General features: G+C 49.7%; 1 protein-coding gene and 2 long non-coding RNA genes across 5 annotated transcripts in view; all 3 read right to left on the minus strand.

Annotated features, from left to right (window-relative positions):
• LOC118401648 (MAP kinase-interacting serine/threonine-protein kinase 2-like) overlaps positions 1 to 24,719 on the minus strand; it is a 46,716-nt gene that overhangs the window by 6,812 nt on the left and 15,185 nt on the right. For both annotated transcript variants that reach the window (XM_052509517.1, XM_052509518.1), the window contains 4 exons: positions 17,600 to 17,679; positions 17,220 to 17,293; positions 15,179 to 15,339; positions 12,585 to 12,680 (listed from right to left, as the gene is read on the minus strand). In XM_052509517.1, coding sequence (XP_052365477.1) covers positions 12,585 to 12,680; positions 15,179 to 15,339; positions 17,220 to 17,293; positions 17,600 to 17,679 — 411 coding nt within the window. The remainder of the gene's footprint in view (positions 1 to 12,584; positions 12,681 to 15,178; positions 15,340 to 17,219; positions 17,294 to 17,599; positions 17,680 to 24,719) is intronic.
• Positions 13 to 1,010, minus strand: LOC127924872 (uncharacterized). 2 transcript variants are annotated; one of them, XR_008119104.1, is made up of 4 exons: positions 723 to 1,010; positions 471 to 596; positions 387 to 428; positions 13 to 220 (listed from the first exon to the last, which is right to left on the minus strand). It is a non-coding gene; the product is annotated as an uncharacterized LOC127924872 (long non-coding RNA). The 2 variants fall into 2 exon arrangements; XR_008119103.1 differs by lacking the exon at positions 387 to 428.
• On the minus strand, positions 12,687 to 14,130 carry LOC127924871 (uncharacterized). Its single transcript, XR_008119102.1, has 3 exons — positions 13,287 to 14,130; positions 13,035 to 13,214; positions 12,687 to 12,968 (listed from the first exon to the last, which is right to left on the minus strand). It is a non-coding gene; the product is annotated as an uncharacterized LOC127924871 (long non-coding RNA).

Consider the following 24,719-nt stretch of genomic DNA (forward strand, 5'->3'; position numbering starts at 1 on the left):
AACATGTATCAATGGAAATCAAATGTATCAACCCATGGAGGTCTGGGTTGATACATTTCCTCATGTCAGCATCAATCTGGATATGATGAGGCTGTAGCCACTGTCAGTCTCTCATCATACTGTTGAACTGGTCCACCTGAATAAGTCAGTCTCTCATCATACTGTTGAACTGGTCCACCTGAATAAGTCAGTCTCTCATCATACTGTTGAACTGGTCCACCTGAATAAGTCAGTCTCATCATACTGTTGAACTGGTCCACCTGAATAAGTCAGTCTCTCATCATACTGTTGAACTGGTCCACCTGAATAAGTCATTCTCTCGTCATACTGTTGAACTGGTCCACCTGAATAAGTCATTCTCTCATCATACTGTTGAACTGGTCCACCTGAATAAGTCAGTCTCTCATCATACTGTTGAACTGGTCCACCTGAATAAGTCAGTCTCTCATCATACTGTTAAACTGGTCCACCTGAATAAGTCAGTCTCTCATCATACTGTTGAACTGGTCCACCTGAATAAGTCAGTCTCTCATCATACTGTTGAACTGGTCCACCTGAATAAGTCAGTCTCTCATCATACTGTTGAACTGGTCCACCTGAATAAGTCAGTCTCTCATCATACTGTTGAACTGGTCCACCCGAATAAGTCAGTCTCTCATCATACTGTTGAACTGGTCCACCCGAATAAGTCAGTCTCTCATCATACTGTTGAACTGGTCCACCTGAATAAGTCAGTCTCTCATCATACTGTTGAACTGGTCCACCTGAATAAGTCAGTCTCTCATCATACTGTTAAACTGGTCCACCTGAATAAGTCAGTCAAAATCTTGGTTGGAGGATTCCTGGAATCAGGAGGGAATAAGCTCCCACAACAACCAGTAACCACTAGCAGTGGGCTGAAGGGAAGAGTAGATTCTAGCTAGCTACTAGCCCCAGCTCCCACAACAACCAGTAACCACTAGCAGTGGGCTGAAGGGAGGAGTAGATTCTAGCTAGCTACTACCCCTAGGGCCCAGAACAACCAGTAACCACTAGCAGTGGGCTGAAGGGAAGAGTAGATTCTAGCTAGCTACTAGCCCCAGCTCCCACAACAACCAGTAACCACTAGCAGTGGGCTGAAGGGAGGAGTAGATTCTAGCTAGCTACTACCCCTAGGGCCCAGAACAACCAGTAACCACTAGCAGTGGGCTGAAGGGAGGAGTAGATTCTAGCTAGCTACTACCCCTAGGGCCCAGAACAACCAGTAACCACTAGCAGTGGGCTGAAGGGAGGAGTAGATTCTAGCTAGCTACTACCCCCAGGGCCCACAACAACCAGTAACCACTAGCAGTGGGCTGAAGGGAGGAGTAGATTCTAGCTAGCTACTACCCCCAGCTCCCACAACAACTAGTAAATACTAGCAGTGGGCTGAAGGGAGGAGTAGATTCTAGCTAGCTACTACCCCCAGGGCCCACAACAACCAGTAACCACTAGCAGTGGGCTGAAGGGAGGAGTAGATTCTAGCTAGCTACTACCCCTAGGGCCCAGAACAACCAGTAACCACTAGCACTGGGCTGAAGGGAGGAGTAGTTTCTAGCTAGCTACTACCCCCAGGGCCCAGAACAACCAGTAACCACTAGCAGTGGGCTGAAGGGAGGAGTAGATTCTAGCTAGCTACTAGCCCCAGCTCCCACAACAACCAGTAACCACTAGCAGTGGGCTGAAGGGAGGAGTAGATTCTAGCTAGCTACTAGCCCCAGCTCCCACAACAACCAGTAACCACTAGCAGTGGGCTGAAGGGAGGAGTAGATTCTAGCTAGCTACTAGCCCCAGCTCCCACAACAACCAGTAACCACTAGCAGTGGGCTGAAGGGAGGAGTAGATTCTAGCTAGCTACTAGCCCCAGCTCCCACAACAACCAGTAACCACTAGCAGTGGGCTGAAGGGAGGAGTAGATTCTAGCTAGCTACTAGCCCCAGCTCCCACAACAACCAGTAACCACTAGCAGTGGGCTGAAGGGAGGAGTAGATTCTAGCTAGCTACTACCCCTAGGGCCCAGAACAACCAGTAACCACTAGCAGTGGGCTGAAGGGAGGAGTAGATTCTAGCTAGCTACTACCCCTAGGGCCCAGAACAACCAGTAACCACTAGCAGTGGGCTGAAGGGAGGAGTAGATTCTAGCTAGCTACTACCCCTAGGGCCCAGAACAACCAGTAACCACTAGCAGTGGGCTGAAGGGAGGAGTAGTTTCTAGCTAGCTACTACCCCCAGGGCCCAGAACAACCAGTAACCACTAGCAGTGGGCTGAAGGGAGGAGTAGATTCTAGCTAGTTACTACCCACAGGGCCCAGAACATGAAGCTAGACACCACAAACCACTTTTAAAAAACAACTACAGCAGAAACTAAGCCAGTCTCTGTTGTCATTATACTAATCCCCCTTGGCTTTGCTGGAACATGGTGGAATGCCTGGCACACCGTGTGTGTGTGTGTGTGTGTGTGTGTGTGTGTGTGTGTGTGTGTGTGTGTGTGTGTGTGTGTGTGTGTGTGTGTGTGTGTGTGTGTGTGTGTGTGTGTGTGTGTGTGTGTGTGTGTGTGTGTGTGTGTGTGTGTGTGTGTGTCAAGAAAGTTCTGGAACCCCTGTGATAGTTCTCGGATGAGATGAAAAATACCATAGCTTTGGTGCGGGTATAGCTGACCTGGGCTAGCTGGCGCCACCTAGAGTAAAAACCTCCCTTTTAATAGATACTTGAGTCAAATAGCAATATATCGTCAAAAAATGAAGTTGAGTTCTATTGGCTGCAGGCATCAACTTTGTCCAACAGTAATAACCTGCCTGTACACTACACTCTAGAATCCACAACAGTAATAACCTGCCTGTACACTACACTCTAGAATCCACAACAATATATGCCATTTAGCTGACGCTTTTATCCAAAGCGACTTACAGTCATGTGTGCTTACATTCTACGTATGGGTGGTCCCGGGAATCGAACCCACTACCCTGGCGTTACAAGCGCCATGCTCTACCAACTGAACCACACTACACTCTAGAATCCACAACAGTAATAACCTGCCTGTACACTACACTCTAGAATCCACAACAGTAATAACCTGCCTGTACACTACACTCCAGAATCCACAACAGTAATAACCTGCCTGTACACTACACTCTAGTATCCACAACAGTAATAACCTGCCTGTACACTACACTCTAGAATCCACAACAGTAATAACCTGCCTGTACACTACACTCCAGAATCCACAACAGTAATAACCTGCCTGTACACTACACTCTAGAATCCACAACAGTAATAACCTGCCTGTACACTACACTCCAGAATCCACAACAGTAATAACCTGCCTGTACACTACACTCTAGAATCCACAACAGTAATAACCTGCCTGTACACTACACTCCAGAATCCACAACAGTAATAACCTGCCTGTACACTACACTCTAGAATCCACAAACATCAGTAGTGTCCTGTGACTGGATTCGTCCCAAAGGGAACCTTAAATAATGCACAACTTCTGACCAGGGCCTATAGTGAATAGGGTGTAATTTGGAACACAGCTTCTGAACCGAATCCATCTGGTAAAAAAATAAATCATTAGAGATCAGCTGACACGCCCACTCCCTCCCGCTGGCCCAGCCAATCAAAATGTGGTTTCTACATTAAGGTAGGGGCCTTGGAATGAAGCCCAGAACTGGTTTTGTAACAGCAGGAGAAATAAAATATGGATTCTGCTCAAATAAAGGGAGGATAGAGGGACAGAAGGGAGGAGGGGGTGGAGGGTGGTTCGCTAGATATAACCCCCATGCCAAAGTGAATCCACAGTTTTTGGTATCTGGTGGGAAAAAATATATAATAATATCCAGCACGCTTGCTTTCTCTGGGAACATTCTTCAAGTCTCCAGGCGATAGGGAAGGAACAGTTTAATTTAGATGTGGTGAAAAAAATACCTCCCTCTCCTCCAGGCTTAGACAGAGGTTAGATCTCCCTCTCCTCCAGGCTTAGACAGAGGTTATATCTCCCTCTCCTCCAGGCTTAGACAGAGGTAATATATCTCCCTCTCCTCCAGGCTTAGACAGAGGTTATATCTCCCTCTCCTCCAGGCTTAGACAGAGGTAATATATCTCCCTCTCCTCCAGGCTTAGACAGAGGTAATATATCTCCCTCTCCTCCAGGCTTAGACAGAGGTAATATATCTCCCTCTCCTCCAGGCTTAGACAGAGGTAATATATCTCCCTCTCCTCCAGGCTTAGACAGAGGTTATATCTCCCTCTCCTCCAGGCTTAGACAGAGGTAATATATCTCCCTCTCCTCCAGGCTTAGACAGAGGTAATATCTCCCTCTCCTCCAGGCTTAGACAGAGGTAATATCTCCCTCTCCTCCAGGCTTAGACAGAGGTAATATCTCCCTCTCCTCCAGGCTTAGACAGAGGTTAGATCTCCCTCTCCTCCAGGCTTAGACAGAGGTAATATCTCCCTCTCCTCCAGGCTTAGACAGAGGTAATATCTCCCTCTCCTCCAGGCTTAGACAGAGGTAATATCTCCCTCTCCTCCAGGCTTAGACAGAGGTAATATCTCCCTCTCCTCCAGGCTTAGACAGAGGTAATATCTCCCTCTCCTCCAGGCTAAGACAGAGGTGTACACTACAATTCTGGCCTCGATTTAGCTGTCTCAGACAATTCCCCATGACGTTGCTTACTCTGGGAGAGCGGCCCTCACGAGACTAGTTTAACGTGAGCAGGACAGAGACACAAACCGAGGGCTACCGATCCAGCCTGAGCCATCCCAATATTTTCAAACGATTTTAAAAAATCTGCACAAAATCTGCAAGACTTAGTGTAGTGCCACCCGGGCATTAGGGGCCCAGTCAGAAACGTGTAGTGTCACCCGGGCATTAGGGGCCCAGTCAGAAACGCGTTGTGTCACCCGGGCATTAGGGGCCCAGTCAGAAACGTGTAGTGCCACCCGGGCATTAGGGGCCCAGTCAGAAACGTGTAGTACCACCCGGGCATTATGGGCCCAGTCAGAAACGTGTAGTGTCACCCGGGCATTAGGGGCCCAGTCAGAAACGTGTAGTGTCACCCGGGCATTAGGGGCCCAGTCAGAAACGTGTAGTGTCACCCGGGCATTAGGGGCCCAGTCAGAAACGTGTAGTGTCACCCGGGCATTAGGGGCCCAGTCAGAAACGTGTGGCCCGGCCACGTCACAGGGAAAGCCTAGAGACCCAGCCATGTTACAGGGAAAGCCTAGAGACCCAGCCATGTCACAGGGAAAGCCTAGAGACCCAGCCATGTCACAGGGAAAGCCTAGAGACCCAGCCATGTTACAGGGAAAGCCTAGAGACCCAGCCATGTCACAGGGAAAGCCTAGAGACCCAGTCATGTCACAGGGAAAGCCTAGAGACCCAGACATGTTACAGGGAAAGCCTAGAGACCCAGCCATGTCACAGGGAAAGCCTAGAGACCCGGCCATGTTACAGGGAAAGCCTAGAGGCCCAGCCATGTCGCAGGGAAAGCCTAGAGACCCAGCCATGTTACAGGGAAAGCCTAGAGGCCCGGCTATGTCGCAGGGAAAGCCTAGAGACCCAGCCATGTCACAGGGAAAGCCTAGAGACCCAGCCATGTCACAGGGAAAGCCTAGAGACCCAGCCGTGTCACAGGGAAAGCCTAGAGACACGGCCATGTTACAGGGAAAGCCTAGAGACCAAGCCATGTTACAGGGAAAGCCTAGAGACCAAGCCATGTTACAGGGAAAGCCTAGAGACCGAGCCATGTCACAGGGAAAGCCTAGAGACCCAGCCATGTTACAGGGAAAGCCTAGAGACCCAGCCATGTCACAGGGAAAGCCTAGAGACCCGGCCATGTCACAGGGAAAGCCTAGAGACCCAGCCGTGTCACAGGGAAAGCCTAGAGACACGGCGACGTCACAGGGAAAGCCTAGAGACCAAGCCATGTTACAGGGAAAGCCTAGAGACCGAGCCATGCCACAGGGAAAGCCCAGAGACCCAGCCATGTTACAGGGAAAGCCTTGAGACCCAGCCATGTCACAGGGAAAGCCTGGAGACCCAGCCATGTCACAGGGAAAGCCTGGAGACCGGGCCATGTCACAGGGAAAGCCTAGAGACCCGGCCATGTCACAGGGAAAGCCTAGAGACCCAGCCGTGTCGCAGGGAAAGCCTAGAGACCCAGCCGTGTCACAGGAAAAGCCTAGAGACCCAGCCATGTCACAGGGAAAGCCTAGAGACCCAGCCATGTCACAGGGAAAGCCTAGAGACCCAGCCATGTCACAGGGAAAGCCTAGAGACCCAGCCATGTCACAGTGAAAGCCTAGAGACCCAGCCATGTCACAGTGAAAGCCTAGAGACACGGCCATGTCACAGTGAAAGCCTAGAGACCCAGCCATGTCACAGTGAAAGCCTAGAGACCCAGCCATGTCACAGGGAAAGCCTAGAGACCCAGCCATGTCACAGGGAAAGCCTAGAGACACGGCCATGTCACAGTGAAAGCCTAGAGACACGGCCATGTCACAGTGAAAGCCTAGAGACCCAGCCATGTCACAGTGAAAGCCTAGAGACCCAGCCATGTCACAGTGAAAGCCTAGAGACCCAGCCATGTCACAGGGAAAGCCTAGAGACCCAGCCATGTCACAGGGAAAGCCTAGAGACCCAGCCATGTCACAGGGAAAGCCTAGAGACCCAGCCATGTCACAGGGAAAGCCTAGAGACCCAGCCATGTCACAGGGAAAGCCTAGAGACCCAGCCATGTCACAGGGAAAGCCTAGAGACCCAGCCATGTCGCATGGAAAGCCTAGGCTGGTTGTTACATATAGATACAGAATGACTCACACAGAACTGCGTGGTCTGAAGGCATATTGTATATTATTAGGGGCCCAGAGGTCAGGCTGCTGTGGAGGAGAATCTAGGCTTTAGAACACCTAAAAAGCTGAGCTGTCCACATCTAAAAAGCTGAGCTAGTGTTCCTGTATGTGTAGCAGAGGAGGAGAATGCAGGAGCGGATTGATAAATATAGACATGACTCACTTAAACAACACTGCTGCATGTTTTATTTATGGCACTTCAATGCTGGCTTGATACTACAACTGATAGGCCTTTAAAAAGCCATTTAGACCCCGAAAGAAAAACACTGAGGCTGATTTATAAGTAGATGACCAGTTTCTGGCTATAAACACGATCACGGCTGGCCCCCTCAGCCCTAAATCTACACGATCACGGCTGGCCCCCTCAGCCCTAAATCTACACGATCACGGCTGGCCCCCTCAGCCCTAAATCTACACGATCACGGCTGGCCCCCTCAGCCCTAAATCTACACGATCACGGCTGGCCCCTCAGCCCTAAATCTACACGATCACGGCTGGCCCCCTCAGCCCTAAATCTACACGATCACGGCTGGCCCCTCAGCCCTAAATCTACACGATCACGGCTGGCCCCTCAGCCCTAAATCTCACGATCACGGCTGGCCCCCTCAGCCCTAAATCTACACGATCACGGCTGGCCCCCTCAGCCCTAAATCTACACGATCACGGCTGGCCCCTCAGCCCTAAATCTACACGATCACGGCTGGCCCCCTCAGCCCTAAATCTACACGATCACGGCTGGCCCCTCAGCCCTAAATCTACACGATCACGGCTGGCCCCCTCAGCCCTAAATCTACACGATCACGGCTGGCCCCCTCAGCCCTAAATCTACACGATCACGGCTGGCCCCTCAGCCCTAAATCTACACGATCACGGCTGGCCCCCTCAGCCCTAAATCTACACGATCACGGCTGGCCCCTCAGCCCTAAATCTACACGATCACGGCTGGCCCCTCAGCCCTAAATCTACACGATCACGGCTGGCCCCTCAGCCCTAAATCTACACGATCACGGCTGGCCCCTCAGCCCTAAATCTACACGATCACGGCTGGCCCCTCAGCCCTAAATCTACACGATCACGGCTGGCCCCCTCAGCCCTAAATCTACACGATCACGGCTGGCCCCCTCAGCCCTAAATCTACACGATCACGGCTGGCCCCCTCAGCCCTAAATCTACACGATCACGGCTGGCCCCCTCAGCCCTAAATCTACACGATCACGGCTGGCCCCTCAGCCCTAAATCTACACGATCACGGCTGGCCCCCTCAGCCCTAAATCTACACGATCACGGCTGGCCCCTCAGCCCTAAATCTACACGATCACGGCTGGCCCCTCAGCCCTAAATCTACACGATCACGGCTGGCCCCCTCAGCCCTAAATCTACACGATCACGGCTGGCCCCCTCAGCCCTAAATCTACACGATCACGGCTGGCCCCCTCAGCCCTAAATCTACACGATCACGGCTGGCCCCCTCAGCCCTAAATCTACACGATCACGGCTGGCCCCTCAGCCCTAAATCTACACGATCACGGCTGGCCCCCTCAGCCCTAAATCTACACGATCACGGCTGGCCCCCTCAGCCCTAAATCTACACGATCACGGCTGGCCCCTCAGCCCTAAATCTACACGATCACGGCTGGCCCCCTCAGCCCTAAATCTACACGATCACGGCTGGCCCCCTCAGCCCTAAATCTACACGATCACGGCTGGCCCCCTCAGCCCTAAATCTACACGATCACGGCTGGCCCCCTCAGCCCTAAATCTACGATCACGGCTGGCCCCCTCAGCCCTAAATCTACACGATCACGGCTGGCCCCTCAGCCCTAAATCTACACGATCACGGCTGGCCCCCTCAGCCCTAAATCTACACGATCACGGCTGGCCCCCTCAGCCCTAAATCTACACGATCACGGCTGGCCCCCTCAGCCCTAAATCTACACGATCACGGCTGGCCCCCTCAGCCCTAAATCTACACGATCACGGCTGGCCCCCTCAGCCCTAAATCTACACGATCACGGCTGGCCCCCTCAGCCCTAAATCTACACGATCACGGCTGGCCCCCTCAGCCCTAAATCTACACGATCACGGCTGGCCCCCTCAGCCCTAAATCTACACGATCACGGCTGGCCCCTCAGCCCTAAATCTACACGATCACGGCTGGCCCCTCAGCCCTAAATCTACGATCACGGCTGGCCCCCTCAGCCCTAAATCTACACGATCACGGCTGGCCCCCTCAGCCCTAAATCTACACGATCACGGCTGGCCCCCTCAGCCCCTAAATCTACACGATCACGGCTGGCCCCCTCAGCCCTAAATCTACACGATCACGGCTGGCCCCCTCAGCCCTAAATCTACACGATCACGGCTGGCCCCCTCAGCCCTAAATCTACACGATCACGGCTGGCCCCCTCAGCCCTAAATCTACACGATCACGGCTGGCCCCCTCAGCCCTAAATCTACACGATCACGGCTGGCCCCCTCAGCCCTAAATCTACACGATCACGGCTGGCCCCTCAGCCCTAAATCTACACGATCACGGCTGGCCCCCTCAGCCCTAAATCTACACGATCACGGCTGGCCCCCTCAGCCCTAAATCTACACGATCACGGCTGGCCCTCAGCCCTAAATCTACACGATCACGGCTGGCCCTCAGCCCTAAATCAACACGATCACGGCTGGCCCTCAGCCCTAAATCAACACGATCACGGCTGGCCCTCAGCCCTAAATCAACACGATCACGGCTGGCCCTCAGCCCTAAATCAACACGATCACGGCTGGCCCTCAGCCCTAAATCAACACGATCACGGCTGGCCCTCAGCCCTAAATCAACACGATCACGGCTGGCCCTCAGCCCTAAATCAACACGATCACGGCTGGCCTCAGCCTAAATCAACACGATCACGGCTGGCCCTCAGCCCTAAATCAACACGATCACGGCTGGCCCTCAGCCCTAAATCAACACGATCACGGCTGGCCCTCAGCCTAAATCAACACGATCACGGCTGGCCCTCAGCCCTAAATCAACACGATCACGGCTGGCCCTCAGCCTAAATCAACACGATCACGGCTGGCCCTCAGCCTAAATCAACACGATCACGGCTGGCCCTCAGCCTAAATCAACACGATCACGGCTGGCCCTCAGCCCTAAATCAACACGATCACGGCTGGCCCTCAGCCTAAATCAACACGATCACGGCTGGCCCTCAGCCCTAAATCAACACGATCACGGCTGGCCCTCAGCCCTAAATCAACACGATCACGGCTGGCCCTCAGCCCTAAATCAACACGATCACGGCTGGCCCTCAGCCCTAAATCAACACGATCACGGCTGGCCCTCAGCCCTAAATCAACACGATCACGGCTGGCCCTCAGCCCTAAATCAACACGATCACGGCTGGCCCTCAGCCCTAAATCAACACGATCACGGCTGGCCCTCAGCCCTAAATCAACACGATCACGGCTGGCCCTCAGCCCTAAATCAACACGATCACGGCTGGCCCTCAGCCCTAAATCAACACGATCACGGCTGGCCCTCAGCCCTAAATCAACACGATCACGGCTGGCCCTCAGCCCTAAATCAACACGATCACGGCTGGCCCTCAGCCCTAAATCAACACGATCACGGCTGGCCCTCAGCCCTAAATCAACACGATCACGGCTGGCCCTCAGCCCTAAATCAACACGATCACGGCTGGCCCTCAGCCCTAAATCAACACGATCACGGCTGGCCCTCAGCCCTAAATCAACACGATCACGGCTGGCCCTCAGCCTAAATCAACACGATCACGGCTGGCCCTCAGCCCTAAATCAACACGATCACGGCTGGCCCTCAGCCCTAAATCAACACGATCACGGCTGGCCCTCAGCCCTAAGTCAACACGATCACGGCTGGCCCTCAGCCCTAAGTCAACACGATCACGGCTGGCCCTCAGCCCTAAGTCAACACGATCACGGCTGGCCCTCAGCCCTAAGTCAACACGATCACGGCTGGTCCTCAGCCCTAAGTCAACACGATCACGGCTGGCCCTCAGCCCTAAGTCAACACGATCATGGCTGGCCCTCAGCCCTAAATCAACACGATCATGGCTGGTCCTCAGCCCTAAATCAACACGATCATGGCTGGCCCTCAGCCCTAAATCAACACGATCATGGCTGGCCCTCAGCCCTAAATCAACACGATCATGGCTGGTCCTCAGCCCTAAGACAAGTGATGAGCAAGGAGATGATATCTATTCCCTTTCTGAAACACACTCAGCTGTTTCCAAGTTTTAAAAGTTTTCCTGAGGCATTTACTGACTATAGCCATAACTACAGATGTAATTCATACCAACACATATCATATTCTCCCTGCCTACGAGGGAAAACCCAATGAGGTAAGGAGCAAGCTGGTCCACAAATTAGCCTGAAAGCTAAACAGCTACCTCAGCTACCAGCTAGCTCTGCTCCCCACTCCCCCCATGACATCACACCTGCCCAGAACTCCCTGCTCTGCCCCTCCCTCCCCCCATGACATCACACCTGCCCAGAACTCCCTGCTCTGCCCCTCCCTCCCCCATGACATCACACCTGCCCAGAACTCCCTGCTCTGTCCCCCTCCCTCCCCCATGACATCACACCTGCCCAGAACTACCTGCTCCCCCCCACCTGGAACCCTGTGTATATATCTACCCCAGTTACCTGGTACTGGAACCCTGTGTATATATCTACCACAATTACCTGGTAACATGGACCTGGAACCCTGTGTATATATCTACCCCAATTACCTGGTAACTGGGACCTGGAACCCTGTGTATATATCTACCCCAATTACCTGGTAACTGGGACCTGGAACCCTGTGTATATATCTACCCCAATCACCTGGTAACTGGGACCTGGAACCCTGTGTATATATCTACCCCAATCACCTGGTAACTGGGACCTGGAACCCTGTGTATATATCTACCCCAATTACCTGGTAACTGGGACCTGGAACCCTGTGTATATATCTACCCCAATTACCTGGTAACATGGACCTGGAACCCTGTGTATATATCTACCCCAATTACCTGGTAACATGAACCTGGAACCCTGTGTATATATCTACCCCAATTACCTGGTAACATGAACCTGGAACCCTGTGTATATATCTACCCCAATTACCTGGTAACATGGACCTGGAACCCTGTGTATATATCTACCCCAATTACCTGGTAACATGGACCTGGAACCCTGTGTATATATCTACCCCAATTACATTGTTGAGAATGACCAGTTAGTTAGCATTTCAACTGTTAGTCCAGACCTTTTCATTTACCAAGCATTTCACTGTTAGTCTACACCTGTTGTTTACCAAGGACCCTTCAGTCAGCATTTCACTGTTAGTCTACACCTGTTGTTTACCAAGCATTTCACTGTTAGTCTACACCTGTTGTTTACCAAGGACCCATCAGTCAGCATTTCACTGTTAGTCTACACCTGTTGTTTACCAAGGACCCATCAGTCAGCATTTCACTGTTAGTCTACACCTGTTGTTTACCAAGGACCCATCAGTCAGCATTTCACTGTTAGTCTACACCTGTTGTTTACCAAGGACCCATCAGTCAGCATTTCACTGTTAGTCTACCCCTGTTGTTTACCAAGCATGTGATGAATAAAAAGGTGCATTTGACAGACACAGAGAAGAGATGGGAGGAGTGGATCAACAAAGAGACAGAGATCTGAACGTTACGAGGACTCACCGGAGTGATGAGTTCAGGAGTAGAGATAGGGGAGCTGTCACTGTTCAGCCGGATGCCACTGCCCAGGTCAAAATCACAGATCTTCACCGGTGACATCTAGGAGGTTAAAACACAGTCATTTAGACCCCTGACCTTCTCCACAGCATTCAACTAAAGTAGGCCCCTGATCTTCTCCACAGCATTCAACTAAAGTAGGCCCCTGACCTTCTCCACAGCATTCAACTAAAGTAGACCCCTGACCTTCTCCACAGCATTCAACTAAAGTAGACCCCTGACCTTCTCCACAGCATTCAACTAAAGTAGACCCCTGACCTTCTCCACAGCATTCAACTAAAGTAGACCCCTGACCTTCTCCACAGCATTCAACTAAAGTAGACCCCTGACCTTCACAGCATTCAACTAAAGTAGACCCCTGACCTTCACAGCATTCAACTAAAGTAGACCCCTGACCTTCTCCACAGCATTCAACTAAAGTAGACCCCTGACCTTCTCCACAGCATTCAACTAAAGTAGACCCCTGACCTTCTCCACAGCATTCAACTAAAGTAGACCCCTGACCTTCTCCACAGCATTCAACTAAAGTAGACCCCTGACCTTCTCCACAGCATTCAACTAAAGTAGACCCCTGACCTTCTCCACAGCATTCAACTAAAGTAGGCCACTGACCTTATCCACAGCATTCAACTAAAGTAGACCCCTGACCTTCTCCACAGCATTCAACTAAAGTAGACCCCTGACCTTCTCCACAGCATTCAACTAAAGTAGACCCCTGACCTTCTCCACAGCATTCAACTAAAGTAGACCCCTGACCTTCTCCACAGCATTCAACTAAAGTAGACCCCTGACCTTATCCACAGCATTCAACTAAAGTAGGCCCCTGACCTTATCCACAGCATTCAACTAAAGTAGGCCACTGACCTTATCCACAGCATTCAACTAAAGTAGGCCCCTGACCTTCTCCACAGCATTCAACTAAAGTCGACCACTGACCTTCTTATCCACAGGATTCAACTAAAGTAGGCCCCTGACCTTCTTATCCACAGGATTCAACTAAAGTAGGCCACTGACCTTCTTATCCACAGGATTCAACTAAAGTAGGCCCCTGACCTTATCCACATCATTCAACTAAAGTAGGCCCCTGACCTTATCCACATCATTCAACTAAAGTAGACCCCTGACCTTCTCCACAGCATTCAACTAAAGTAGGCCCCTGACCTTATCCACAGCATTCAACTAAAGTAGGCCCCTGACCTTATCCACAGCATTCAACTAAAGTAGGCCCCTGACCTTATCCACAGCATTCAACTAAAGTAGGCCCCTGACCTTATCCACAGCATTCAACTAAAGTAGGCCCCTGACCTTCTCCACAGCATTCAACTAAAGTAGGCCCCTGACCTTCTCCACAGCATTCAACTAAAGTAGGCCCCTGACCTTATCCACAGCATTCAACTAAAGTAGGCCCCTGACCTTATCCACAGCATTCAACTAAAGTAGGCCCCTGACCTTATCCACAGCATTCAACTAATGTAGGCCAGTCAGGTCCATAACACAAATCACTAAGACTACTGCCAAGCAAGGTTTTCTACATGGTTATTTAGTTATCCTTATCGTGTCACAGTAATATTAGGATGTCACCAACCATTGTTCTATTTACCATAACTATCAAGGTTAGGGCCTGAGTGAACAGATTTAAAGTCTCACTGCTCGTGCAAAACGCATAATACTGGCTGGGTTTTTGTATTTTAAACACTTTAAATCTGGAAAACGTGATTGTCGACATGGAAAACATTTTGGAACTGTGTCAACAGTGGACTAATGAAACAAACAGCAAATATATAAACATTTAGTGGAATTTTCCTTGAAGTCTGGCTCGCCTGTATAATCAGTGCCTGTTCATGTGTGCTTGCAGCGATGTGGTGTGTTTGGCGTGCACCTTGACTCACCCAATCACCATGCTCTCTCACACTGTTTTCAGGGCCTGAATGACTGACTCACCCAATCACCATGCTCTCTCTCACTGTGTTCAGGGCCTGAATGACTGACTCACCCAATCACCATGCTCTCTCACACTGTGTTCAGGGCCTGAATGACTGACTCACCCAATCACCATGTTCTCTCACACTGTTTTCAGGGCCTGAATGACTGACTCACCATGCTCTCTCTCACTGTTTTCAGGGCCTGAATGACTGACTCACCATGCTCTCTCTCACTGTTTTCAGGGCCTGAATGACTGACTCACCATGCTCTCTCTCACTGTTTTCAGGGCCTGAATGACTGACTCACCCAATCACCATGCTCTCTCTCACTGTTTTCAGGGCCTGAATGACTGACTCACCCAATCACCATGCTCTCTCACACTGTGTTCAGGGCCTGAATGACTGACTCACCCAATCACCATGCTCTCTCACACTGTGTTCAGGGCCTGAATGACTGACTCACCCAATCACCATGCTCTCTCACACTGTTTTCAGGGCCTGAATGACGGGATTAAAAGTCCACTAGTATTTTAGACTGGGCTCAACTCTGGTTCTCCTTCGTCCCCATCAGGAGCCTGTGACGCGATGGGAGGAGTGTTCACGTGCACTCTGACTCACCCGGTCCACGTGCTCACACAGGATGTTTTCAGGCTTCAGGTCCCTGTGTGCCATTCCCTTGTTGTGGAGGTAGTTTAGAGCACTGGCGATGTCCTGCACCACATAACTGGCCTCCTGCTCACTAAAGTGTTGTCTACGGTGGATGTGGGTCAACACTGACCCTGCAGGAGAGAGGGAGGGATGGAGAGGTTGATATGGAGAAAAAACTGTCAACTTTTAATGAAGACACTGCCTCAAGTTGCTGCATTTCAGAGACTCCAGGGGGGGAGAAGATGCGAGACGATTGAACTTGATATATGCACTGAAGACACTGCCTCAAGCGGTCGCATCTTCTGATATAAACCTGACTGACCAAACCTGGGTGAATTTGAACCATCATTTTCTACAGATGGGTGAGTGAACCATCATTTTCTACGGATGGGAGAGTGAACCATCATTTTCTATGGATGGGAGAGTGAACCATCATTTTCTATGGATGGGAGAGTGAACCATCATTTTCTACTGGTGGGAGAGTGAACCATCATTTTCTACGGATGGGAGAGTGAACCATCATTTTCTACGGATGGGAGAGTGAACCATCATTTTCTACAGATGGGGGAGTGAACCATCATTTTCTACAGATGGGAGAGAGAACCATCATTTTCTACAGATGGGAGAGTGAACCATCATTTTCTACAGATGGGAGAGTGAACCATCATTTTCTACGGATGGGAGAGTGAACCATCATTTTCTACAGATGGGAGAGTGAACCATCATTTTCTACAGATGGGAGAGTGAACCATCATTTTCTATGGATGGGAGAGTGAACCATCATTTTCTATGGATGGGAGAGTGAACCATCATTTTCTACGGATGGGAGAGAGTGAATCATAATTTTCTACGGATGGGGGAGTGAACCATCATTTTCTACAGATGGGAGAGTGAACCATCATTTTCTACGGATGGGAGAGTGAACCATTATTTTCTATGTATGGGAGTGAACCATCATTTTCTATGGATGGGAGAGTGAACCATCATTTTCTACAGATGGGAGAGTGAAACATCATTTTCTATGGATGGGAGAGTGAACCATCATTTTCTACAGATGGGAGAGTGAACCATCATTTTCTATGGATGGGAGAGTGAACCATCATTTTCTATGGATGGGAGAGTGAACCATCATTTTCTACAGATGGGAGTGTGAACCATCATTTTCTACGGATGGGAGAGTGAACCATCATTTTCTACAGATGGGAGAGTGAAACATCATTTTCTATGGATGGGAGAGTGAACCATCATTATCTACGGATGGGAGAGTGAACCATCATTTTCTATGGATGGGAGAGTGAACCATCATTTTCTATGGATGGGAGAGTGAACCATCATTTTCTACGGATGGGAGAGAGAACCATCATTTTCTATGGATGGGAGAGAGAACCATCATTTTCTATGGATGGGAGAGAACCATCATTTTCTATGGATGGGAGAGAACCATCATTTTCTATGGATGGGAGAGTGAAACATCATTTTCTATGGATGGGAGAGTGAAACATCATTTTCTATGGATGGGAGAGAACCATCATTTTCTATGGATGGGAGAGTGAACCATCATTTTCTATGGATGGGAGAGAACCATCATTTTCTATGGATGGGAGAGTGAACCATCATTTTCTACAGATGGGGGAGTGAACCATCATTATCTACGGATGGGAGAGAGAACCATAATTTTCTATGGATGGGAGAGTGAACCATCATTTTCTATGGATGGGAGAGTGAACCATCATTTTCTACAGATGGGAGAGTGAACCATCATTTTCTATGGATGGGAGAGAGAACCATCATTTTCTACAGATGGGAGAGAGAACCATCATTTTCTATTGATGGGAGAGTGAACCATCATTTTCTACAGATGGGAGAGTGAAACATCATTTTCTACAGATGGGAGAGTGAACCATCATTTTCTACAGATGGGAGAGTGAACCATCATTTTCCACAGATGGGAGAGTGAACCATCATTTTCTACAGATGGGAGAGTTTGCTATTAAGATTGATATCCACTAACCTCCTCTTAGTTTCTCAAAAACCAAGTAGAATTTGTTTTCTTCCTCAAAGAACTCGACCAGCTCCAGAATGTTTCTGTGAACAAGAGAGAAATGGTTATAAACAGTGTGAAGGTAATGCCTATATCTATACAGTAGTGAATCTCAGCGGTCCATATTCCTGCTCTGTGCCCCCAGTGAGCCTGCTGTACCTGTATCCCCCTCCCCCCAGTGAGCCTGCTGTACCTGTGCCCCCCAGTGAGCCTGCTGTACCTGTGTCCCCCAGTGAGCCTGCTGTACCTGTGTCCCCCCAGTGAGCCTGCTGTGCCCCCCAGTGAGCCTGCTGTGCCCCCCCCAGTGAGCCTGCTGTACCTGTGCCCCCCTTCCAGTGAGCCTGCTGTACCTGTGTCCCTGGCACTGATAGAGCATCTCCACTTCCCTGAAGACTCGGCTCCGACTGAGACCCGCACGCTTCTCGACGATCTAGACAATCAACAAGATTGAACATTTTCATATTAGAGAACAATTGGCTCTAATTGAAGGAATGAGTGGTTAGGGGGGGGGCAGGTAGTCTAGTGGTTAGGGGGGAGTCTAGTGGCCTAGCGGTTAGAGGGGGCAGGTAGTCTAGTGGTTAGAGGGGGCAGGTAGTCTAGTGGTTAGAGGGGGCAGGTAGTCTAGTGGTTAGGGGGGCAGGTAGTCTAGTGGTTAGAGGGGGCAGGTAGTCTAGTGGTTAGAGGGGGGGCAGGGAGCCTAGTGGTTAGAGGGGGCAGGTAGTCTAGTGGTTAGAGGGGGCAGGTAGTCTAGTGGTTAGAGGGGGCAGGGAGCCTAGTGGTTAGAGGGGGGGCAGGGAGCCTAGTGGTTAGAGGGGGGGCAGGGGAGCCTAGTGGTTAGAGGGGGAGGCAGGGAGCCTAGTGGTTAGAGGGGAGGCAGAGAGCCTAGTGGTTAGAGGGGGGCAGGTAGTCTTGTGGTTAGAGGGGGGCAGGTAGTCTAGTGGTTAGAGGGGGGGGGTGCAGGAAATTGAGGGCCAAGAATGTTTTAAACAATGTTGCAAATTTGCTAGGGCTTCGGGCCTGACCATCGATGTTATAAATGTTTCTAGTTCGTTGCAGACAGCGCAGCGAATGTGATTTAAAGGACATTGATTTTCTTCAAGATCATTTTCACCTGCAGGCTGTAATGCTTATTGCATCATGATTGCAAAGTGTCCCGATATCATCTCCAACTGTACCGTTATCTGGTTATAATGTCCATTCTAGAATGCCCTTCTAACCAATCACAAACGAGAATTCAACAATGCTGTGGTGTAATATAAATGAAATACTACACGAAAATGTGGTTACGAAAACCTGGCACACCGATCGGGAGAAATGGCCAGATGAATTGGCATTCCACATGAGGAAACGTTGCAGACTTCTCGTGTAGCCTATTAACGGCCTGAGTGACCTGCCGGCTGCCAGTGGGTGGGTAGGGGGGCTTTCTATTGTGGGCTGAAAGGGTTGTCAGGAAGTAGTACAGACAGCAGTCCACTGCTCGCTCACACAAGCACACCGCATCAGGGGCCTGAGTCAGCAGCGAGCTGAAACTCATTTGTTGCCTAACCATGCACTCCATCTGCTTCTAATCCATTTTCCAATTGAATCAACAAATAATTACACGAACACCAAGTTACTAGTCGGCCACACTTAGGCAAACAGACGCAGTCAGCTGATGTCTCTAGGGACTGGCTAACTGGAAGAGAAGGTTACCATGGAGAATGCTAACGAACAAAAGCTGCAATTACTTGTATAAAACAGTAACACAAGTCTTGATACAGAGAAGTACGTCACAAATGGGGAGGCCGGTAGCCTGGCCGGTTGGAGTATCGGGCCCAGTAACCGCAAGGTTGCTCCCGCACCTCTGATTCAGAGGGGTTGGGTTAAATGCGGGAATACGCATTCAGTTGTACAACTGACTAGTGATCCCCCTTCCCTTTCTTAAATGTACAAAACAAACTCGTAAGGCTGTTCCCGACTAAAACAATCTGGGTCAACCAAGCGTAGTCTGTTCTTTCAGCCAATCATTTGGTCAATATTAAGTGTATTTTTAAATATATAGGCACACCCCGTGTCTGAATAAAATCAACTATAATTAGGCTTCTTCACCTGATGCTTTAATTAAAAATCAAGACAAAATGACTCAAGAGGGAGCCAGAGATCAATATAGCTGCTGTTGCTGGCCTAGGTAGATTCTGCCATGATGTTCCTGACGTTGCCAGTAACAACAGTAACACCAGTGGTCTGCAACCTTCTCCATTTGAAGTGCCAAGTTATCCTACCACTTCCACCGATCTGCAACCTTCTCCATTTGAAGTGCCAAGTTATCCTACCACTTCCACCGATCTGCAACCTTCTCCATTTGAAGTGCCAAGTTATCCTACCACTTCCACCGATCTGCAACCTTCTCCATTTGAAGTGCCAAGTTATCCTACCACTTCCACCGATCTGCAACCTTCTCCATTTGAAGTGCCAAGTTATCCTACCACTTCCACCGATCTGCAACCTTCTCCATTTGAAGTGCCAAGTTATCCTACCACTTCCACCGATCTGCAACCTTCTCCATTTGAAGTGCCAAGTTATCCTACCACTTCCACCGATCTGCAACCTTCTCCATTTGAAGTGCCAAGTTATCCTACCACTTCCACCGATCTGCAACCTTCTCCATTTGAAGTGCCAAGTTATCCTACCACTTCCACCGATCTGCAACCTTCTCCATTTGAAGTGCCAAGTTATCCTACCACTTCTACAGATCTGCAACCTTCTCCATTTGAAGTGCCAAGTTATCCTACCACTTCCACCGATCTGCAACCTTCTCCATTTGAAGTGCCAAGTTACCCTACCACTTCTACCGATCTACAACCTTCTCCATTTGAAGTGCCAAGTTATCCTACCACTTCCACCGATCTGCAACCTTCTCCATTTGAAGTGCCAAGTTATCCTACCACTTCCACCGATCTGCAACCTTCTCCATTTGAAGTGCCAAGTTATCCTACCACTTCCACCGATCTGCAACCTTCTCCATTTGAAGTGCCAAGTTATCCTACCACTTCCACCGATCTGCAACCTTCTCCATTTGAAGTGCCAAGTTATCCTACCACTTCCACCGATCTGCAACCTTCTCCATTTGAAGTGCCAAGTTATCCTACCACTTCTACCGATCTGCAACCTTCTCCATTTGAAGTGCCAAGTTATCCTACCACTTCCACCGATCTGCAACCTTCTCCATTTGAAGTGCCAAGTTATCCTACCACTTCTACCGATCTGCAACCTTCTCCATTTGAAGTGCCAAGTTATCCTACCACTTCTACCGATCTGCAACCTTCTCCATTTGAAGTGCCAAGTTATCCTACCACTTCCACCGATCTGCAACCTTCTCCATTTGAAGTGCCAAGTTATCCTACCACTTCTACCGATCTGCAACCTTCTCCATTTGAATTTGTGCCAAGTTATCCTACCACTTCCACCGATCTGCAACCTTCTCCATTTGAAGTGCCAAGTTATCCTACCACTTCTACCGATCTGCAACCTTCTCCATTTGAAGTGCCAAGTTATCCTACCACTTCTACCGATCTGCAACCTTCTCCATTTGAAGTGCCAAGTTATCCTACCACTTCTACCGATCTGCAACCTTCTCCATTTGAAGTGCCAAGTTATCCTACCACTTCCACCGATCTGCAACCTTCTCCATTTGAAGTGCCAAGTTATCCTACCACTTCTACCGATCTGCAACCTTCTCCATTTGAAGTGCCAAGTTATCCTACCACTTCCACCGATCTGCAACCTTCTCCATTTGAAGTGCCAAGTTATCCTACCACTTCTACCGATCTGCAACCTTCTCCATTTGAAGTGCCAAGTTATCCTACCACTTCTACCGATCTGCAACCTTCTCCATTTGAAGTGCCAAGTTATCCTACCACTTCTACCGATCTGCAACCTTCTCCATTTGAAGTGCCAAGTTATCCTACCACTTCCACCGATCTGCAACCTTCTCCATTTGAAGTGCCAAGTTATCCTACCACTTCCACCGATCTGCAACCTTCTCCATTTGAAGTGCCAAGTTATCCTACCACTTCCACCGATCTGCAACCTTCTCCATTTGAAGTGCCAAGTTATCCTACCACTTCTACCGATCTGCAACCTTCTCCATTTGAAGTGCCAAGTTATCCTACCACTTCTACCGATCTGCAACCTTCTCCATTTGAAGTGCCAAGTTATCCTACCACTTCTACCGATCTGCAACCTTCTCCATTTGAAGTGCCAAGTTATCCTACCACTTCTACCGATCTGCAACCTTCTCCATTTGAAGTGCCAAGTTATCCTACCACTTCTACCGATCTACAAGCCAGTTATGATTTTCATGTGCACATTTGTGTTGGTTTCATGTCATTTATAATAAAAGGTCTTCATCTCAAAATCAATGTCATGTGTTGAATCAAAATGTTATCTAAATAATGATACAAATCTAAAAGATAACTTCTATTGGCAATATGTAAAAAATAGCCTACATAAATCCAATAAATAATGGCCTCCCGAGTGGTGCAGCGGTCTAGGGCACTGCATCGCAGTGGAAGAGGCGTCACTACAGACCCGGGTTTGATCCCGGGCTGAAGCACAACCGGCTGTGATCGGAAGTCCCATAGGGCGGTGTAAAAAGTGGCTCAGCGTCATCCGGGTTTGAGGACTGTTTGTCCAAGGGGTGGCTTTACTTGGCTCATCACACTCTAGCGACTCCTTGTGGCGGGTCGGGCTCCTGCAGGTTGACCCGGTTGCCAGTTGAACTGTGTTTCATCTGACACGTTAGTTCCGGGTTAGGTGGGCGTAGTTTAGTGGGTTCATGTTTCGAGGACACATGACTTGACCTTCGCCTCCCAAGCCCGTTAAGGAGTTGCAGCAATGAGACCATATCGAAAAGAAGGGAGGAGGAAGTAAAATACAAAAGGTTCTAAAACTATATTTTAAAAAAGTGCAGCCCAGAGGTAGAAAATACCCGGATAAAAATAAATATCACATTGGCTATGCATGGCCTGTCTGCAAGGAACTTGAAACATTTGGGTCTGGCCTGAAGCTTGCTAGCAAACCGGCATAAAAATATTCTGGGCCCTCAGCATTCCCACAACAGAGACACGGCTACAGGCTATTTGAGCAAGGGATAAGAAGTAAACAGGAAGGTCTATTTTATGACATTTCCACTGGATCAGAGAATTAGCATTTTTCACTTTTCATGCTGAATGGTTATGGAAAGGGAGCCCGCTAGAAAGATTTTTCTAATAGGCTACGTTAAGGAACTGTTGTCATTCACAATGGATGTTAAAAAAAAAAAAAAAGTTTGTTCAGTAACTTTTTGAGGCGAGGAAGTGACTGAGACGCGTCACAGTGATAGTGTTTCTGATCAGATCTCCATATGGACACATTCACGGGCCTACACTCACCCCACGGGCCTACACTCACCCCACGGGCCTACACTCACCCCACGGGCCTACACTCACCCCACGGGCCTACACTCACCCCACGGGCCTACACTCACCCCACGGGCCAGGTAACCTAGGCATAGTTCTAAGTGTAATCAGGTGCGTGTGAACTAAACCAAAATGTTTTCCTCACAAGTGTAGCCTAGGTTGTGCGCTCTGCAAACGCGTGTCCACTCCTACAATGAGAACAGCAAGACTGTCCTAATAATATATTGAATGAATTAACAGAAATTACAGCAACCAACAAATATGGTAGATTATGGTAATTAATGGTCGCGTCTCAAAGTCACCAGACGGGGCCGCGAACCAGCCGGGGCCGCGAACCAGCCGGGGCCGCGAACCAGCCGGGGCCGCGAACCAGCCGGGGCCGCGAACCAGACGGGGCCGCGAACCAGACGGGGCCGCGAACCAGACGGCCGTCTCGTGTGCCACTGCTCAACAACAACAAAAAGGTTTGTCGACCAACTGCCTATCAACTAAACAATGGTCCAGTGGAATAAATGGGGACCTACAGAATGGAAACACACGAAGGGACGTAGTCCCCATAGCAGGATAACATTTGGAAAGATGGATACAGTATCAAGTTTTAAACCCACTAAGGTCGATGTCCTCATCGCCACACAAATTTAATAAGCATAAAAAAATAAAAAGCATAAAAAATCCCCATAAAAATCAGTCAGTTTAAGCTGGTGATTGGTTTGTTTTTCCACCAGCTGGGTCTACATCCATCGATGTCGCATGGTGATTGGTTTGTTTTTTCCACCCGGCTGGGTCTACATCCATCGATGTCGCATGGTGATTGGTTTGTTTTTCCACCGGCTGGGTCTCCATCCATTGATGTCGCATGGTGATTGGTTTGTTTTTCCACCGGCTGGGTCTCCATCCATTACATCCATCGATGTCGCATGGTGATTGGTTTGTTTTTCCACCGGCTGGGTCTCCATCCATCGCATCCATCGATGTCGCATGGTGATTGGTTTGTTTTTCCACCCGGCTGGGTCTCCATCCATCGCATCCATCGATGTCGCATGGTGATTGGTTTGTTTTTCCACCCGGCTGGGTCTCCATCCATCGATGTCGCATGGTGATTGGTTTGTTTTTTCCACCCGGCTGGGTCTCCATCCATCGATGTCGCATGGTGATTGGTTTGTTTTTTCCACCCGGCTGGGTCTACATCCATCGATGTCGCATGGTGATTGGTTTGTTTTTCCACCCGGCTGGGTCTCCATCCATCGATGTCGCATGGTGATTGGTTTGTTTTTTCCACCCGGCTGGGTCTCCTTCCATCGATGTCGCATGGTGATTGGTTTGTTTTTCCACCCGGCTGGGTCTCCATCCATCGATGTCGCATGGTGATTGGTTTGTTTTTCCACCCGGCTGGGTCTCCATCCATCGATGTCGCATGGTGATTGGTTTGTTTTTCCACCCGGCTGGGTCTCCATCCATCACATCTGCCGATGTCCCATTTCAGCAGCGGAAGCTACAGCGGTGTTTATCAGACCAAAATCATCTGGTTTTATTTTACCTATGAAGAAATGTTTTTTCTCTCTAGAGGACAAGTCAGGGATCTGAACTTGTTGTTGAACTGCTTTAGTAGAGGACATTTCATAATAGCAGAGAAACTGCCAGAGGGAGTCAGTCGGTTGAATCAACTTATGTAACCCTACCAGCAGCAGCCTGCATGAGGACAAAGGCCTGTTTCAAATTGCCTGGCCCAGTAAGAGACATGCAGAACATGGCAAGATCCCAAATAGCACCCTAATCACTACATGCACTACTTCTGACCAGAGCCCTATATCCCTGGCTCCCTGATCCTCTCAACACCAACCCTGGCTCCCTGATCCTCCCTCTCAACACCACCCCTGGCTCCCTGATCCTCCCGCTCAACACCACCCCTGGCTCCCTGATCCTCCCGCTCAACACCACCCCTGGCTCCCTGATCCTCCCGCTCAACACCACCCCTGGCTCCCTGATCCTCCCGCTCAACACCACCCCTGGCTCCCTGATCCTCCCGCTCAAC

This window comes from Oncorhynchus keta, unplaced genomic scaffold, assembly GCF_023373465.1.
Source record: "Oncorhynchus keta strain PuntledgeMale-10-30-2019 unplaced genomic scaffold, Oket_V2 Un_contig_4700_pilon_pilon, whole genome shotgun sequence".
Classification (NCBI taxonomy): domain Eukaryota; kingdom Metazoa; phylum Chordata; class Actinopteri; order Salmoniformes; family Salmonidae; genus Oncorhynchus; species Oncorhynchus keta.